At 48.1% G+C, this 19,933-nt stretch overlaps 1 protein-coding gene across 1 annotated transcript; it reads left to right on the top strand.

Moving 5' to 3' along the window:
• The first annotated feature begins 127 nt into the window (after window positions 1-127).
• On the top strand, window positions 128-2,675 carry CDK5R2 (cyclin dependent kinase 5 regulatory subunit 2). Its single transcript, XM_039469932.2, has one exon. It carries the CDS (start codon window positions 348-350, stop codon window positions 1,449-1,451), a length of 1,104 nt encoding a protein of 367 aa, XP_039325866.1. The 5' UTR covers window positions 128-347; the 3' UTR covers window positions 1,452-2,675.
• Window positions 2,676-19,933: the final 17,258 nt, after the last annotated feature.

The raw sequence follows: 19,933 nt of genomic DNA, 5'->3' as shown, positions 1-19,933 counted from the left end.
GAAAAGACTCAGGGCAGAGGGTGGGGACTGGGGCGGGGATTGAAATTGACATGCGAGATCCTATTGGTCAGAGCAGCTGCCGGTCAGGAGTGCCACTCGGGAGAGGATTGGCCGCGTGAGGCGGGGCACAGCGCGGCGAAAGAAGCGGCCTAAGGGGTGGGGCTGACGCTGCAGCTGGCGCAGCTTAGGCTCAGAGCGTTCGAGCCGCCTAGCAGCCACCTTCCCCCGCCAGTCCGCGCGCCCGGGCCGGGGCTAGGCCCCCCACCGCCGGGTCCCCCGGGGCTGCAGCAGCAGCGGCACCGCCCGCGGTTCCCCCTGGGGCCCGGGCGCAGGCCCAGCTCTGCAGGATGGGCACGGTGCTCTCTCTATCCCCTGCCTCCTCGGCCAAAGGCCGGAGGCCCGGCGGGCTGCCCGAGGAAAAGAAGAAGGTGCCGCCCTCGGGGGACGAGGCGCTGGGGGGCTACGGGGCGCCGCCAGTGGGCAAGGGCAGCAAAGGCGAGAGCCGACTCAAGCGGCCGTCCGTGCTCATCTCGGCGCTCACCTGGAAGCGCCTGGTGGCCGCGTCCGCCAAGAAGAAGAAAGGCGGCAAGAAGGTGACACCCAAGCCGGCATCCACGGGCCCCGACCCCCTTGTCCAGCAACGCAACCGCGAGAACCTTCTCCGCAAAGGCCGGGATCCCCCCGACGGCGGAGGCACCGCCAAGCCGCTGGCGGTGCCAGTGCCCACTGTGCCCGCGGCCGCCGCCACCTGCGAGCCACCGTCGGGGGGCAGCGCGGCCGCTCAGCCGCCGGGCTCCGGCGGCGGAAAGCCTCCGCCGCCGCCTCCCCCGGCCCCGCAGGCGGCGCCGCCGGTGCCTGGCGGCTCGCCTCGGCGGGTCATCGTGCAGGCGTCCACCGGCGAGCTGCTGCGCTGTCTGGGCGACTTCGTGTGCCGACGCTGCTACCGCCTCAAGGAGCTGAGCCCCGGCGAGCTGGTGGGCTGGTTCCGCGGTGTGGACCGCTCGCTGCTGCTGCAGGGCTGGCAAGACCAGGCCTTCATTACGCCCGCCAACCTGGTGTTCGTGTACCTGCTGTGCCGCGAGTCGCTGCGTGGGGACGAGCTGGCGTCGGCCGCGGAGCTGCAGGCCGCCTTCCTCACCTGCCTCTACCTCGCCTACTCCTACATGGGCAACGAGATCTCCTACCCACTCAAGCCCTTCCTCGTGGAGCCCGACAAGGAGCGATTCTGGCAGCGCTGCCTGCGTCTCATCCAGCGGCTCAGCCCGCAGATGCTGCGGCTCAACGCCGACCCCCACTTCTTCACGCAGGTCTTTCAAGACCTCAAGAACGAGGGCGAGGCCGCCGCCAGCGGCGGGGGTCCAGCCAGCGGGGGCGCGCCCGCCGCTTCATCGGCCGCCAGGGACAGCTGCGCGGCCGGAGCCAAGCACTGGACTATGAACCTGGACCGCTAGGGATACCCAGGGGCCGCGCCCACCCCCCGCCCCAGCCCCCGACACACACTTGGAACCCCCGGGACCACCAAGCCACCGCCGCTCCTACCGCCGCTCGGCGCCCCGGCTGGGCGGAGGAGGAGCCGCCCATGCCCCTCAGGGGAAAGTGGAAGCCGGGGCACCAGAGGCCGCGGCGTCTGGATTTGCTGGACGTGGAGTGGGGACGGAAGATGAGCGCGGGAAGGGCACTCCAACCTCACTCTTTCCGTCTGTCTGCGCCCCCATTTCTCCATTTCTGCCCGGGTCTCCCCCTTCCCTTCAGTTCCTTTCCCCTCTATTTTGTCCATTTCCTTGCCTCTTTTCTGTGTCTTCACCTTTCTTCCTGTCTGCCTTCCTCTCTCTCTCTCCCTCTCCCCCCGTCTCTCTCCTCTTCCTCTCACTCTTCCTTCCTCTCCCTGCCTTTCCATTTCCGTTCCTTGGGTGTGTATCTGCATCTCTATCGTACCCTTTGCCTGACTGTACCCGTTTCTCCACCTGCACCCGTGTCCCCATCTCCCCTTCTTGTTACTCCTGTCGTGTGTCACCATCTTCTCTCCTGCCGCCTTCCTCCTCCACTTGTGTCAGCTTGCATTTTTTATTCCTGACTGAGTCCCCACATCCCCCTCCCCAGATGAAAGGGAATGTTAGTTTTTAATTTGGATCGACTGAGGTGCCAGGAGAAACTGCAGCCCCAGGCACCCAGACAGCCACCAGGATGGTCCCTCGCCCCACCCCCACCGCCTCTCCCCACCTTTTCCAACATGTTGCATGCTGGGAGCTTGGGAGGTGGGGGAAGGGGCTGCCGGCTTCTTTCAGGAGGCTGAGGTTTGGAGGCAAAATCAACCTGGGAGACCACCCCGGCCGTGGCGCCTCAGTGGACAGGTGGGAGGAGAAGAAAACTTCTTATCGAGGGGGAGGAACATCCCGCTTCCTTATCCTTAGCTTTTTTGTTCCCTTTCCCCGCTGCCCCTTTTAATTTATTCGGATGTTTGCGAAGGGAGGGGGGAGGGGGGGGCTGGCTGGGCCGGGAACTGTCCGAGGTGCTGGGCTGGGGCGGGACCGGAATCCTCCCGGTAGAGTACCAGGGACTGGGTTGGGCCTGGGGCCGTGTCCAAGGTGCCAATGATGCGGACCGACAGAACGGGCCGCACTGTCTGTCTGTCCGTCTGTCCCGGAAAGAACTATAAAGCGCTGGAAGCGCCTGCAGATTGTTTTGCGCCGGTCTTTCTTTGGGCCCCGGGAGGGAGGGAGCGGGAGTGGGAGTGGAACTGTCACAGTCAGGGCAGAAAGGCAAGAAATGGGGCTCTGGTAGGAAAGATCAAGTCCCTGAGAACTTCTCCTCCTCCCCGGCCCCACCTCCGCCATCAGCTTCCATTTTACAGTGGGTAAAGAGTAAAGCGAGGTAGTTGAGGGTGAGGCCTAGTGATAAAGCTGAATCCATTCCCGTACTAACGCCTCCATCTTGTCTGACCTAGCTCCTCATTAATGCCCGGGCCACTCAGAGACCGAATGATGGGGATAGCGGGAGTTATGCCCTTTCTATGATGTGACCCATTGAGGTAGAACTAGCTAGTCCTTACTGCTACTTATCCTTTCCTCCCATCTTTCCCCACCATATATCGGCCAAGAGTCCAGTCGGACCTGACTAAATCTGTGTTCACCACTCCCAAGTAGGACCTGTCTGCCACACTTCTCTCCTCACCCTCTAACCACCCCAGGGCTGCTTCCAGGCTGCCCCGGTCGCATGCCCACCCCGGAGTCTTGGGAGGCCCATCCTTGCTTGAGACTCAGACCCTTGCCCTTTATCCCCAAGAAGGGGCAAACACGGGCAGCTGGGGAGAAGGAAGCCATTCTCCGGGATTGAAACAAGAGGGAAAATGCGCTGTTTAGCCTGACTCCCTGCTCGGTCCCCGTTGCCTTCTCAGCCACGTGGCTAAGCGCCCCGTTCACTGTTTCATTGGCCCAGAGAGGCCTGGCTTCAACAGAGCGCTCCCGGCTCCGACCCTAGTCCAGCCATGGCCCAGAGGACCCGGAGAGAACCCGACGGAACCGGGCCAGAGGCGGCCCAGGTTCGCTGTCCGTGGTGCTGAAGGGCGCGCTCGGGCAGGGTCGGGGCTTGTAGGAGCAAGAGAGTTGCAGGCCTTAACTAGGTCTTCCGGATAATTTGGGGATAGGGTGTCATCTATTTTGGCGGTGTGTTAGAGAAGTCTGGCTCCAGAACCCAGGAATGTCGGTTCCCACTTGCCCTCCCGGGAGGACAGGACTCGACTCCCCTGGCCTCAGCCCTGTGCCCTTGTAACCGGCCTGGAGCCGGAAATTCCCAGTCCAGATTTGTGAATCGAGTTCCCGGGGGGAGGGGGAGAGCTGGCGGAAGGGAAGGCGGGAGCAGCCTGCCATTGGCTGGAATTTGGCGCAGTCAGCGCGGTGCCGTCATCTCTCTTGGTTTGGGAGGAGGGAGGGCTGATCACTTGGGTCATCCCGCGGCTGTCGCCATAGTAACCAGACTGAGCGGGCGGGGCAGTCGCTCTACTCTCCCAGCTCTGGCTGGGGAAACAATCCTAGTCCACCTTATTTGGAGCTAGCTAGTGAGACTAGCTATTTTGATTAGAATTTCTGAATTAGAGGAGCCTAAAGGGGATGGGAAAGAGAGCAGAGAGTCTACAGAGACGGCCCCCACAAACATCCTGCCTTTGGATACTGCCCCTGAGCCCTTAGACACAGCACCCACCCTTTACTGCACGCGCGCACACACACACACACACACACACCCCTTCAGGAACTTGAGGTCGGGGACTTAGAGACGTAAAATGAAAAAAAAAAAAAAAAAAAAAAAAAGCCACAGTGAGTAGCATTTAGTTAAATCTCACTTTTGACATGCCCCAAGGCATGAGACATTGCCATAATCCGATTAGGAGGGGAGGGACTGGAGAAGGATCAACAGGAATACGTGGAAGAATTAGCCTCCTGGGTCAGACTTGTCAGAGTCCTGTTTCCTCAGGGATTGACTGGGAGAATAGTAAGGAGAAGGGCCCAGAACGGTCTACTGAGAAGGCAAGTGGAGGACGAAGTAAGTGCAGAAACATAATAAGGTACCTTCTTTCCTGCCCTGGAGTTAACCTGGGGAAAGTGAGTCCAAGCTGCTGATGAGGTGATGAAGAAGGACCAGAGTTTTAGAGAGAAACCAGAAGGGAAGAGGAGTAGACTAAGGAAAAGATGGAGGTGGAGGGCAGGAGACAGAAACCCAGCTGGAGCAATGACTCAGCACTTCACCTAGGCAAATGGCTGGAATGACTCTCCCAGCACCGGGGCATCGGCAAGGGCACAAAAGCAAATGGACAGATGGACAGATAACCAGTAATTCACCCCTTTGCATGACACGTGTTGATAAATACATTGACACATAACCAAAGGCACACATTTTAACCCAGAAATGGGCACGAATGCATTTATACTGGTAAATCATAACATATACACACCTCCACTTCCTTCCTCCCTGACCCCCTTCCTGGAACAGAGGACATTCTGTTTTGGAGCCATGCTCCCCTGTCCCTGGAATACCTTGCTACTTATTAGAAAAGCAGAAATACAAAAAAATCACAGACATGTGGGGGGAGTTGTCATGGTAACTGCTTTGCCTGCTAGGCAAGGTGCCCAGCAACTGGAGCATCTAACAGTATTCAAGAGGACATCCTATGGTCTCCGCTTACTGGGATGCCTACCCCAGGCAACCAAACGGGCACCTTTAGAAGATGCTTGCAACAGAGACTACTGAAGAAGCCTTTTCAGTCACATCATCATGATCAGGGACAACTGGAAGACAGGTGTATGGGCCTGATCTTCTTTAGGTACCCCACTTTAAGTAGCACTCCTGGCCTCTTTAAATACAGACATTTGCTCTGAATGACTTCAAGACAGCAAGATTAACACTTCGAAGATCTTTATTTAAAAGCATGGCCTGTCTGGGAGCAGTGGCTCACACCTGTAATCCCAGCACTTTGGGAGGCCGAGGCAGGTGGATCACTTGAGGCCAGGAGTTTGAGACCAGCTTGACCAACATGGTGGAATCCCATCTCTATTAAAAATACAAAACTTTGCTAGGCGTGGTGGTGTGTGCCTGTACTCCCAGCTACTCAGAAGGGTGAGGCAGAAGAATCACCTGAACCTGGGAGGTGGAGGCTGCAGTGAGCTGAGATCAAGTGAGCCACTGCACTCTAGCCTGGGAGACAGAGTGAGACCCTGTCTCAAAAAACAAACAAACAAACAAAAACCCATGACCTTCCCTCTCAGCACCTTACCAGAAACCCTAGAAAGAAGGTCATATCTACACACAGAGGATAGCAGTGTGGATGAGGGGTAGAAAAGTTGCTTAGTTGGCCAGGTGCAATGGCTTATACCTGTAATCCCAGCACTTTGGGAGGCCAAGGTAGGTGGATCACTTGAAGTCAGGAGTTCGAAGCCAGCTTGGCCAACATGGCGAAACCTCATCTCTACTAAAACTGTGAAAATTAGCCACATGTGGTAGTGCATGACTGTAATCCCAGCTACTCCAGAGGTTGAGACAGGAGAATCACTTGAACCCGGGAGGTGGAGGTTGCAGTGAGCCAAAATTGCATGACTGCACTCCAGCCTGGGCAACAGAGCAAGACTCTGTCTCAAAATAATTAAATAAAAATAAAAAGCAAAAAATAAACAATAAGCTGAGCACAGTGGCACACATCTGTAGTCCTACCTACTTCGGAGGCTGAGGCAGGAGGATCACTTGAACCCAGAAATTTGAGGCTGTAGTGAGCTATAATCATACAACTGCACTCCAGGCTTAGTGACAGAGTGAGACCCTAACTCCAAAAGGAGTAGAAACACCTGGAGAAAATATGAATTATTTATTGTTACTTTATTGCATATTGGGGTGTGTGGAGAATGTCTTTTTTGGGGTAAAAAGACTTTAAAGGAACAGATTGATTCATCTGAGACTCCATTTAAGCTTTTGAATGTCAGAGACATAGAGAAGAAAAAAGTTCAACACATAACCCAATCTATTTTCTTCATAGCATTTGTTCCCACCTGATAATTTTTTTTGTTGTTATTTTGTATCCTCTCAATAAAAACAATGTTGAAACACCCAGTGACAAACAGAGAGAATGTATTTGCAACACAATATGTTTTTCAATAGAAAAATCGCAAAAACTGTAAACAGCTAATTCACAAAAAGAAACACAAGCAGGCCAGGTGCAGTGGCTCATGCCTGTAATCCCAGCACTTTGAGAGGCCAAGGCGGGCAGATTATGAGGTCAGGGGTTCCAGACCAGCCTGGCCAACATGGTGAAACCCTGGCTCTACTAAAAATACAAAAAATTAGCTGGGTGTTGTGCGTGGCACGTGCCTGTAATCCCAGCTACTTGGGAGGCTGAGGCACGAGAATTGCTTGAACCCAGGGGGCAGAGGTTTCAGTAAGCTGAGATTGCACCACTGCACTTCAACCTGGGTGACAGAGCAAGACTGTGTCTCAGGAAAAAAAAAAAAAAAAAAGAAAGTAAGAAAGAAAAAAGAAATGTAAGTAAATGATAAATAAAAAGAAACTTACCTTTACTATTGACCAAAGCAATTCAAGTCAAAACAGTGCTGGGATATTGCATCTCTTATACTGACATAGATTATCAAAATAGAAAATTCCATAGGGAAAGCATGGGAAAATGAGCATGTTAGTTGCGTCTTTTGGGGAGCTCCTCTGGATCAAAATGTGAAAGGCAGCATGCTCTTTCATCCAGCTACCACATTTCCAGAAATTTGCCCTAAGGAGATAGGTGGGAAAAGATCTGACACATGGATGCTTGTCATACTATTGTTTATCATAACAAAAAATTGGATACAACCTGAATGAACATTAGCAAGAGATTAAGTAAATTGTGACAAATTGATATTCACTGGGATATTATGGATCATTAAAAATTATGGCCGGGCGCGGTGGCTCAAGGCTGTAATCCCAGCACTTTGGGAAGCCGAGGCAGGTGGATCACGAGGTCAAGAGATCAAGACCAACCTGGTCAACATGGTGAAACCCCGTCTCTACTAAAAATACAAAAAATTAGCCGGGCATGGTGGCATGTGCCTGTAATCCCAGCTACTCAGGAGGCTGAGGCAGGAGAATTGCCTGAACCCAGGAGGCGGAGGTTGCGGTGAGCCAAGATCGCGCCATTGCAGCCTGGGTAACAAGAGCGAAACTCCGTCTCAAAAAAAAAAAAAAAAAAAAATTATGTATCAGGCTGGGTGTGGTGGCTCATGCCTGCAATCCCAGCACTTTCAGAGGCCAAGACAGGCAGATCACCTGAGCTCAGGAGGTCAAGAACAGCCTGGGCAACATGGTGAAACCCTGCCTCTACTAAAAATACAAAAATTAGTAAGGCATGATGGCTGAACCTGTAGTCCCAGCTACTTGAGGGGCAGAGGCAGGAGGATTGCTTGAGCCCAGGAGGTAGAGATTGCAGTGAGCCGAGATCAAGGCACTATACTCCAGCCTAGGCAGCAGAGTAAGACTCTGTCTCCAAAAAAAAAAAAAAATGTACATCAATCTATATTTATCAACATGAAAAAAATCTCATGATGAAGTGGAAATAAGAGATTGAAAACATTGTCATATCAACCCATTTCTGAGAAGGGGGGTGGGAAAGAGAGAGAAAGAGAGAGACTGATTTAAACAGCGGTCTTGGCCAGGCGCAGTGGCTCACACCTGTAATTCCAGCACTTTGGGAGGCTGAATCGGGTTGATCATGATGTCAGGAGTTCAAGACCAGCCTGGCTAAGATGGTGAAACCTCATCTCTACTAAAACACACACACACACACACACACACACACACACACACACACACACACACCAGCCAGGCATGCTGGCAGGTGCCTGTAATTCCAGCTACTTGAAAGGTTGAGGCAGAGAATTGCTTGAACCTGGGAGGTAAAGGTTGCAGTTAGCTGAGATCATGCCACTGCACTCCAGCCTGGGTGACAGAGCAAGACTCCTTCTGAAAGAAAGAAGGAAAGAAAAAGAAGGAAAGAGAAAGAAAGAAAGAGAAAGAAAGAAAGGAAGGAAGGAAGGAAGGAAGAAAGGAAGAAAGGAAGGAAGGGAGAGAAGGGAAAGAGAGGAAGGAAGGAAAGAAAGAAAAGAGAGAAAGAAAGAAAATAAACAGCGGCCTCCTTCTTGTCATTCAGATCTTGACTTAACAGCCTCCTTCTTATCATCATCATCTCCTGAATTCATCTCAGCCTGTCCCACAGTTACCCTCAATCACATGTCCCTAACTTATTTTCTTCATAGCATTTATCTCCCTGAAAATATATTATTATGATATAAAAAAAGAGAAGTATAAGGGAAGAAAGAAAAAGACAAAAGAGAGAGGAAGAGAGAGAGAGAGAGAGAAGGAAGGAGGAGGAAAAAAAATGAGGCTGGACACTGTCTGGAAAAGGAGAAATGCATGTCCGCAGCCATGCCCCCCTCACCTCTCTCACACATCTCCAAAGTCCCTTTGCTCCTTCCACCAATGTCAAGCTGTTTCTAATTTCCTAGGGTTTAACAATGCCCCTTGCTGGCTATGGAGGTTAAGCATCTATCCAGCCTGGCAGGCACATCTATATACATACAGGGCACATACAAGGTTCATGCCCACACACAGTATTAACACACATAGCTACACACCCTTACAAGGATCCATCCAAGAGCACTTAAAAAACACTTCTCTATTTTTTTCAAAAGTGTGTAGAAGATCCACTGTCCCTTATTCAAATAATAAAGCTAGGAGAAATTTTTCTCTTCACATTAATTTGTTCATATCCTTTGAACAATGAGAATTAGCACAGTGCCTGGGATATAGTCAGCTCTCAATAAATAAGAGCTAATGTTTATTCAGGTAATAGCCATTTTTTATTATGATACATGCTACGATAATCATCTGTGTGTCAGGTCTTTGCCCACTTATCTCCTTAGAGCAATGAATAAATGTACTAAAAAATGTGACAGTCTGCTTGTTTGCCTTTGGTTGCCAATAAGTGTGCCACCAAATATACATTTTTAGAACACAACAATGGTAACTAAATTCCAGATGTTTTATCTTTTCTTTTCTTTTCTTTCTCTTTCTTTTCTTTCTTTCTTTCTTTCTTTCTTTCTTTCTTTCTTTCTTTCTTTCTTTCTTTCTTTCTTTCTTTCTTTTCTTTTTTTTTTTTTTGAGACCATGTTTTGCTCTGTTACCCAGGCTGGACTGCAATGGCATGATCTCAACTCACTGCAACCTCTGCCTCCTGGGTTCAAGCAATTCTCCCTCCCTCAGCCTGCTGAGTAGCTGGAATTACAGGTGCTCGCCACCACACCCCACTAATTTTTGTATTTTTAGTAGAGATGGGCCAGGCTGGTCTCAAACTCCTGACCTCAGGTCATCCTCCCGCCTCAGCCTCCCAAAGTGCTGGGATTACAGGCGTGAGCCACCACTCCCTGCCTCTCTTCTCTTTTCAATTGTTCTTGATTTAGTCTGGGTTTGTGGTTGACTTTACTTTGCATTTTAAAACACTTTGATTTTTATTCTGGTACTTTTATAGTGTCTTTATTTCATTATTTAATCTATTTTGGAATTCAACTTTGTATGTGGTGAGAGGTAGAGATATAATTATTTTCCCAAATGACAAGTAAGTTGTGCCAATCTTCAAACAGCCTTCCTGTACCCCCAGTGAATACATCTTATTATTTATGAAATTCCCACACATATGAATCTATTTCAAGGCTCTACTCTGTGCCATTGGTCTATTTAACTATTGCTGTGCCAAACCACACCTTTAATAGTTTTGCAGTATGCTCATTATTCTTTTGCTAAAATTGTCTTGTCTATTCTTTTTTTTTTTTTTTTTTTTTGATATGGAGTGTAACTGTCACCCAGGCTGAAGTGCAGTGGTGCAATCTCAGCTCAGTACAACTTCCACCTCCCGGGTACAAGCTATTGTCCTGCCTCAGCCTCCCAAATAGCTGAAACTACAGGCACGAACCACTGTGCCTGATTAATTTTTGTATTTTTAGTAAAAATGAGACTTCACCATGCTGTCCAGGCTGGTCTCGAACTTCTGACCTCAAGTGATCCATTTGCCTCAGTCTCTCAAATGCTGGGATGTGAGCCACCATGCCCAGTCGTGTCTTGTCTATTCTTAATCATAGTACAGAAGAACTTGAGAATCAAACCTGTCAAGTTCCATAAAATTCCTCTGTGACTTGAATTGGGACTGCATCACTTTTATAGATCAATTTGGAGATTTGGCAATTTTGCAATATTGAGTCATTCCACCCAGGAACATGCTCAGTCCCTTCATTTATTCAGATCTTTTTTTTCTTTAGCGACTATTCATAGATTTCTTTATTTAGATGTTTTCCATGTTTTCATTAGGTTGATCGTGGGGCATATTTGTATTGCTGTTGTAAGCCTGTAATTCCCAATTCCTTTTCTTCTTTTTATGAGGTTATAGGGGAGCCATAGATTTTTATTTCTGTATGTTTATCTATACCTTACTGGAATTTCATTAGTTCTAATTGTGTTCTAGTTAAATCTCTTGGATTTCAGAGGTAGGCAGTTATATCATCTGCAAACAAGGGCATTTTATTATCTTCCTTCTCAATATTTACACACAGTGTGTATCTTTTCCTGTCTTGTTGCATTGTATGGGATCTGCAGTACAATGTTCAGTGGTAGCAGTGATGACAAGATTAAAAGAGATAAAAAAGATTCTTCCTTTTCCCTTTTACAAGAATGCTTCTCATATTTTGCCAAAGGCTTTTTAAGTGTGTCTTTTAAGTTTGAATATCTTCTTTTATATACATTGTGATATAGTAAGTCATGTAAAATCATTTTCTGGAAGCTGATATAATTTTAATCAAAATAATTATTCAAGTGACCTGTCCTGTATGGAGCACCAACTGAGCCATATTGGATGACATGGTCCTCGGCGTGTGCAATTTGGGAATATAGGAGTGGGGTGGCTGAATGTTCTCCTGGGGATCCTTTCTCCTCCCTGACATTTAAAGGTAGTATGATGTGAGGCACAGAACAAAAGACTATGAGTCGGAGGTTTCAGTCTCTTCTCTACCATGTATTAGCTACTAATCTAAGACAGAGATTCAACCTCTTAGAATTTCCGTTTTCTATCAGATCAGAACAAAGATCTTGGATTATTGTGTATCATGTGCCTACAATAAGGATGACAATATGACTGTTGTTAGAGTAACAACTATTGCTATGGCAGTCAGCACTATTAATAATTACTAACAGGGACTAAATAATGACCAGAACAGAGACAGAGTCCAGAATGGGGCTCTGGGGTGTTCTAACCAGGTTTGCTGGCCCCTGAGGCAGTAAGGAGCCCTGAAGACCTGGGCCTTCTGTGAGCTATCCTGTGACCTGGATGACTGTGTTTACTCCTTGCTGCCAGGCCTTGGTCCCAGTGTGACCCACATGCCTTTTTCTGGAATGCCAGCCAGGGAACTTGCTTCAGCTGTCAGTGCATAGATACCTTTTGCCAGCCTGGCCTAGCGTAGCAACATTCTTGAGTCTAGGTCTTTGGGCCAGCAAGCCAGGCCCCTTCTGGGACTCCCCACCCCAGAGATCCCCCCACGCTGGTTGGAACCAACAGGGAAGAACAGCTGAGTCCTTCACTCACAATTCACCTGCTGATCAGGGGTTAGAGGAGATGCATCTTTGGACACTAGGCCCTAAGAATGGCATGCACATATGTTGCTAATGCCTGTACTAATATCCATGCATCAAGGTGCAGTAGAACTATCCGGAGATTTGCAGCAATCTGTGGTCTGCTATTCTCTTACAGTGGGATATTGGGACATTGTTTCCCTCATCTGTTATATAGGAATCACAATAATCTTCCCACTATTATTTTTTTGAGAAGGAGTCTCGCTCTGTCACCTATGCTGGAGTGCAGTGGCACGATCTGGTCTCACTGCAACCTCCACCTCCTGGGTTCAAGCAATTCCCCTGCCTCAGCCTCCCAAGTAGCTGGGTTTACAGGCACCCAGCACCATGCCCAGCTAATTTTTGTACTTTTAGTAGAAACAGGGTTTTGCCATGTTGGCCAGGCTGGTCTTGAACTTCTGACCTCAGGTTATCCACCCACCTTGGCCTCCCAGAGTGCTGGGATTACAAGCATGAGCCACCATACCTGGCCTTTTCCCATTATTAATGAGGCTGTTGCAAGTATTGTTTGAAATTGTGTCTATAATGTGATCTATAAGTTGTAAAGCATAGAATAAATACAAGGTGGTCCTGAGTCTGGTCCTCATGTTCATGGTCATAGACACGGCCATTGCACAGATGTGTGTGCAAGATGCCCTAGAACAGTGTGTCAAAAGAAAACCAAGGGGAAAGGTTGGGGGATTGGGAAGGTGATCATAGGAAAGGAGGCTGAACCCAAGAGTTTATCATCAGAGCCTTGGATCTTTTGTCACTTTCCCATCCATCTCCCCATCTCTCCTTGCTCCAGATCTCTCCATGCTGCAGGATTAAAATGGACAGTGCTGCCTGAAGCCTCCCTGACAACCTCCTGCTGTGTTGCTAAGCAACTTGACTTCCTCTTTCAAAAAAGTGAACCTAATGCTCAAGATCTGACCTTTGAGCCCCCTTCAGCTACTTCCTTCTTCTCTGACCTCAAGGAAGGAAGGAAACTCAAGGGAAGAGCATCTCTGACTCATGGAGGGAGAACTGGTTATACAACTGGAGGATTAGACTGGTGGGAAATGGGATGAACTTGCAAGGCGGGTCTTTGCTTCTGGGCTAATCAATGTTGGGGATGACAGTCATAGAGCAGCTCTCTCTGCTGGACTCTCTAGGCACATGCTCTGTCCTTGCAGCAAACCAACAAGGTAAGTATGATCAGTGTTTCCATTTTACGAGGTCACTGAGGCTCACAGAGAATAAGTAACCTTCTCAGTCTCACAGGGAATAGGCAGAGGATGAATCTGAAGCCACACACATCTGGGTTCCTTCTACTCCATCATGCTGTTTGAGATATTTGCAAGGGTCACAGTAGACCACGAGACTTCCAAAATTCATTTCTCACTTTGCTGTTTGTCTGGAACCCCTGGTGAATGCTGAAATAGAGCACCTGACTTGAGGTTGAGCTGGGGTTTGGGCATATAGTTCTGCTAATTCCTTGGCCCCTCAGAATCTGCTCATTCTTCCAGTAGTGAAGATCAGGGAATGAGGGGCGGGGATAGAGTGAAAACTGTGTTGCCAGCATTTGAAAGGCATCTCTACCACTTGGCAGCTCTGTGATCCCATGCAAGTTATTTAACATTTTATGCCTCAGTTTTCCTATTTTATAGAATGGGAATAACACTAGAGCCAACTCCTGAGGGCTGTAAGAATTAAATAAATGTAAACCTCTTTGAATAGTGGCTGGCACATAAAAGTTCAATAAGTATCAGCCCTTATTATTATTACTTCTAGGAGGCTTTAGCATATAAACTTCTTTCATATAAACTTCTTAACCTAGTGGTTAAGAGAATTCACTGCCACTGAAATCAAACTAGATTCACATCCTGCACTGTTCTTTCTCACTGTGTGACTTTAGACAAATTTCTTAATCCTCCTGTGGCTCAGTTGTCTCACCTATAAAATGAAGAAAATAATAATGTCCACTTCAGAGCATTATTGTAAAGATCAAATGGGATATGGGTATTAGCTACAATAATGTTAGTTGCTCTAACAAGAAAACTTCCTACTTCCAAATTTCATGTACTAGTCTACAAAAGAATCACAGGAAGTAAGCCTTACTGTTATCTACATTTTAGAGGAGAAAACTAAATATTAGAACAGTGTAGACATATTCCTAAAGTCACATAGCTAGTAGCTAGCTGAGATCTTATCATTTGAAATTCAATACATTCTTTTGTTACTTCATAAAGAAATGAAGGATGTTCTGAGTATAGGAGGCCAACCGTGTGATCATGGTTGCAGACCCATAGCCAGTCAAGAGGCTTGTTCTTGGTGACGTTCTCTACGTGGGCCCAGGACAAGGTCTGGGCTGGCATGGAAGAGTAAGCCCAGGTTCCTTTCGAGGGCATGTGGAGGGCATCTGATGGGGATGAGAGGGAGAGGAGGCACGTGCTTGCTTTGTTTTGTATTGTTTTGTCTGCTTGTTTAATAATAGAAAGCACTGATATAAGTGGCAAGGTACTTAAATCGTTATTTAATCTTTATAGTAACTCTATGAGGTAGGTTTAATGGATATCATATTATCATTTTACAGATGAGGTCACTGAAACGCAAAGCAGTAAAGTAACCTTGCTCTAGCATTGGTAATTGAATGATAGAGAAAAGAAATAAAATTAAAACAAATAAATAAATAAAAGAAGTAAGATAACTTAAATGAGGTTACATAGCTTGTAAGTGACAGAGTCAGCATCCAAACCCTGGAAGTCTAGCCCAAAGTCTCTGCTGTTAACCACTGAGCTATGTTGCCTTTTGTTTTCAAAGAAGGGTATGCTAGGAAAAAAAAATAGCAAACAGCATCCAGTAGGAGAGAATTCTCAGAAATAGAAAAAGTCAGCTGGGGCCAGGCGCAGTGGCTCATGCCTGTAATCCCAGCACTTTAGGAGGCCAGTGGGGGCGGATCACTTGAGGTCAGGAGTTCGAGACAAGCCTGACCAACATAGTGAAAACTCGTCTCTACTAAAAATACAAAAATTAGTCAGGTGTGGTGGCATGCGCCTGTAATCCCAGCTACATGGGAGGCTGAGGCAAGAGAATCACTTGAATCCAGGAGGCAGAAGTCGCAGTGAGCCAAGATTGTGCCACTGTACCAGCCTGAACAAAAGAGCAAGGCTCTGTCTTTAAAAAAAAAAGAAGAAGAAGAAAGAAAAATTCATCCGGGCACAGTGTCTCATGCCTGTAATCCAAGCACTTTCAGAGGCCAATGTGAGAGAATCATTTGCAGCCAGGAGTTTGAGACCGGTCTGGGCAACACAGTGAGATCCCCGTCTCTAGAAAAACAAAATAAAATAAAAACTAGCTGGGCATGGTGGTGCATGCTTGTAGTCTCAGCTACTTGGGAGGCCAAGATGGGAAGATCTCTTGAGCCCAGGAGCTCAAGGCTGCAGTGGGCTATGATCAAGTCACTGCACTCCAGCCTAGGCAACACATGAGACTCTATCTCTAAAAAAAGAAAATAAAATAAATAGGAAACATCGCAGTCAATGAGACATTGAACCATTTGCCTCTAGATATGACATTCATCACCCCAAGATGGAGGAGTGGCATGGAGAAATCCTACTGACCAAACCAAAGTAGGAAATGGCACTCAAGTCAATATGTAGTCAGAGCCGCACCCCACCTCAGAGAACAGTGATCTCCAAGCCTGAAGTGCCTCAGTTAGGAAAGTGAAAGCTTACAAAAGGCACTGGGGGAAAAAAAAAACAGTCTCTATTTCTTGTCAGGGGCAAATGTACTTCCTTATCAAACAGAGGCCTAACCAAGGACACTCATAAGGCAAGCTGTCAGTTTGTCCTTTATAACCAATTGTAGGTGGCGTGTGCCATAATGGGCAAGCAGCAGGTCATTTTTACATGAGCAAGGCGCTATCCAAGAAGGCTAGCAAGAGAAGATCTGGTGAGATGGTAAGGATTTCAGTTGTCAGGTCATGGGCTGGCCCAGCCACTTCACTTCTGCAATCCTAGTTTCCCTCATTTGGAAATAGAGGTGACCATCCCTGTCTGGCAAGGTTGTGGCCAGGTCAAAGGAAACACCACCTGTAAAGCATTAGCATAGGGCAGAGCCTGGCAGACTTGTGTTCAGTGAGTGGCCAGGCATACTTTTATCATCAGCAGATCCACTTGACATGGATTATACATAGCTCAAGGAACAAGCTGAAGTGCATTTTGGTGCATTTCAAAGACACGTTAAAGGAAAGGTGAAGCCCAGAAGAACAGAAGGCTCTGGGAAAAGTACATCACAGTGGCCCATTGCGACGCCTGTCTATGGTCACATGCGCTGGCGTATGAGAGTGCTCTGTGAGCCTCAGTGCCTTTGACGGCATCATTGCACTGTGACTGTGCACATCCGAAACGGTATGAACACAAATGTCCTCAAGCTGCATGTTAGTTAGCAGGGCTTCTAAGTCCATCTGCAAGTAATAGCACATGGAACTTAGTCCCACCGAGCACATGTTCCTGGAGAAGATATGGGTCTGTGTCATCCTGCATGGGAATGATCCTAAAACCAAAGTGATCAATGACTGCTCAGGACTGTGGAAAAGTCACTTGGAGCCGTGGGAAAAAGTCTGGCAGAGGAATAAGAAGACATAGGTTTTAGAACCAGACCTGGGACTTCAACTAAGTCATTTAACCTCTGGCGCCTTGGTTTATTTATCCTCCTAGCAGATAAAGCAATACCTGCCCTGTCTGCCTAATCTTGGAGAGGTCAATACAACAATGGCTGTGAAAGCGTTTTGTAAACTGTACTTCAAGCACACGACGGGGGGCAGGGGAGTGAGCCATCCTTTCACTGGCAACTTGAATGAGGGGATAGAGAAAAGGCTCAGAACTCCAGAAAAGGCAAGAGGGGCTTGACCCTGGACTGGGAGAGGAAAGCAATGGTGGGATCCATACCTTGAAGGGCCAAGGACCAAGGGGTTAAGGGTCCATGAGGACAGGCTTGGATCATCAGGAAGCTGAGTGAGGTAAGAGCGTGGGTGCTTCAGGGGTTGGGTGGACTATAGTCCTATCAAGGCCACAGTAACCCAGGCCTTGGAGATATTACAGAGGGAGGGGCTCCCAGAGCTGAGATAATCTGCAGAAGAGGATACCCATTGACTGCATTCTGAGGCTGGGTTCAACCTTACACATCACCTTGGATAGATGTTTTCCAGCTCTTCTTTTTCTGGAACAGAGAGAACCTAGGTGACCCTTAAAGTTCCACAGAGCAGAGTTTGCAAATCTCTGGTTCAGCCTCGTTATTTTAATAAGATGAGAATGGAATCCCAGAAAAGAGATGTGATTATCTGAAGGTCACACAGCAAGTTAGTTGCCAAGCTGCAACTGGAACTCAGAATTTCTGGTTCCCAGTTCTATATCTTAGCCTCCCAAACTGGCTATGTGCACAGAAAAGAACAGAGGCATGGGTGAATTTGAAGGATCCAATTTCATAGGTAAGAAGATCCCTTAATCTAGCGATGGATTATCAGCTGCTCAACAATGGCTAACATCCCTCCTTTAGTGACTCCTTCACAGGATTCCAAGAGTCTCAAGGTCAGAGAAGTCACCTAGTCCACCTCCCCTCTCTGCTTCTCACAAAAGGGCCTGCTGAACTTTCCGGTGACAGAGAACTCACCCAATATGTTCTATAGCAGAGGCTCTTCGTTAGATCAAGGTGACATCTGATTTACTAGAGCTTCCAACCACGTGTCCCACTACTGCCCTTAGTCACACGCATCCTCTTTCTCAGGACAGCACTTTGAATAAATGAGGACAGCTCCCATTCCCCTTCCCCCAGTTGAAATTCCAGATACATCTCACATTGTTGTTGGCTTTCCACTGTTCTTCCTCTTCACTTCCTGGGTCATCTACATTGTGTGTCCTCCATCTGGTCTCCTCCTGAAAGTAACTGTGCACAATGTTCCTGGGGGCAGACTTACTAAAGCAAGTGGATCACTTCCTTCATCTTAGGTGTCATACTCCATCAATGCATCCTTGGATCACAATGATCTTTCTGCACTTCACCCTACAGACTCCCATTTAATGTTACCTTGGCTAGGACGTTACTCATTTGCACACAGGCTCTGCTGAGCCCTACCTTTGCCAAGACTCTGACTTCCTGTTGTTTTATTTAAAGATGTAAGAGCAGGGCCTCACAGTCCTTCTTGAGGAATTTTACTTTGTGGCCAGATGCGGTGGCTCACACCTGTAATCCTAGAACTGTGGGAGGCCAAAGGCAGGTGGATGACATGATGTCAGGAGCTTGAGACCAGCCTGGCCAACATGATGAAACCCTATCTCTACTAAAAATTCCAAAATTAGCCGGGTGTGGTGGCAAGAACCTATAATCCCAGCTACTTGGGAGGTTGAGGCAGGAGAATCACTTGAGCCTGGGAGGCAGAGGTTGCAGTGATCTGAGATTGCGCCACCGCACTCCAGCCTGGGTGACAGAGTGAGACTCCCTCTCAAAAAACAAACAAACACAAAACATAAATTTTACTTTGTTACATTCAGTCCACAATGTTCAGCAGCCCAGATCTTTTTGGATCCTGGCTGCATCTCCTCAGTATGTTTCTTCTTCCTCCCAACTTCCTGACCCCTGCAGGGCTGTAAAGGGACTCTGCCGAAAGTCACAGGGGAGCCCACAAGGCCAGACTGACTCACCTGCTTGAGAATGCACCAGCCCACTCTCCCACCCAAGGAAGTGTGTAGGGCATAATGATGTGGAAGATACTTATTCTCTACTCAGTTATGAAAGCAGGGTATTATCAAAATTTAAAAGGCATTGGCCAGGCACTGTGGCACACGCCTGTAATCCCGGGCACTTTGGGAGGCTGAAGTGGGTGGATTGCTTGAGCGTAGGAGTTCAAGACCAGCCTTGGCAACATGACAAAACCCTGTCTCTACAAAACACACAAAAATTAGCTGGGCATGGTGGCACATGCCTGTAGTCTCAGTTTCTCTGGAAGTTGAGGTGGAAGGATCACTTGTGCCTGGCAGGTGGAGGTTGCAGTGCGCTGAAATCCCACCACTGCACTCCAGCCTGGCAGCCTGGGAAACAGAGTGAGACCCTATCTCAAAAATAAATAAATAAAAGTCAGCGAGAAAAGAAAAGGGAGGATTTTGACAAAGAATTATCAATAGTAGCAGCGGTGTCTGTGTAACAGGACTGTAGGTTTGGGTCTTTTTTTTTCCTTCATGTTTCTTTACATGCTTCATCCAACCCATGTTTCATGGAGGAGGCCTTAGGTGTACGCTTCCAAAATGTCTATGCTGAGTGTGTGTTCTTTGGAAAACTAGAAAAAATAAAGTGAAAAATAAAATGAAAGTGAATAAAGACTCTTTACCTAGCTAAATGCTTTGGGAAGCGGCATCAGGCCCACACCACACCCCGAACTGTCCAGCCTGGTGCCTGCATTGCCCCTTTCTGTGCCCAAGAAGAGGTGTGCCAGTGGGAAAGAACAGCCAGGGGGCGGAAAGGGGAGCCAGGGACTTGCCTTGAGGCACAGTTGCCTTGAGGTTGGGGCTGTCCCTTTAGGCACCTCCTCCAGGGTTGTTTTCCTCTAAGCTAAGGCGTTTAAGGTAGTTTTCCTGCCAACAGGTTTTGGAAAATGTGCGAATAGAATTTAAGGGGCCAGGCAGGTGCAGTGGCTCAAGCCTGTAATTCTAGCACTTTGGGAGGCCGAGGTGAGTGAATTGCCTGAGCACAGGAGTTCGAGATCAGCCTGGGCAACACAGTGAAA

The sequence above is a fragment of the Saimiri boliviensis genome, chromosome 5, assembly GCF_048565385.1.
Source record: "Saimiri boliviensis isolate mSaiBol1 chromosome 5, mSaiBol1.pri, whole genome shotgun sequence".
NCBI lineage: Eukaryota > Metazoa > Chordata > Mammalia > Primates > Cebidae > Saimiri > Saimiri boliviensis.
This window is presented reverse-complemented; position numbering and strand designations above follow the sequence as displayed.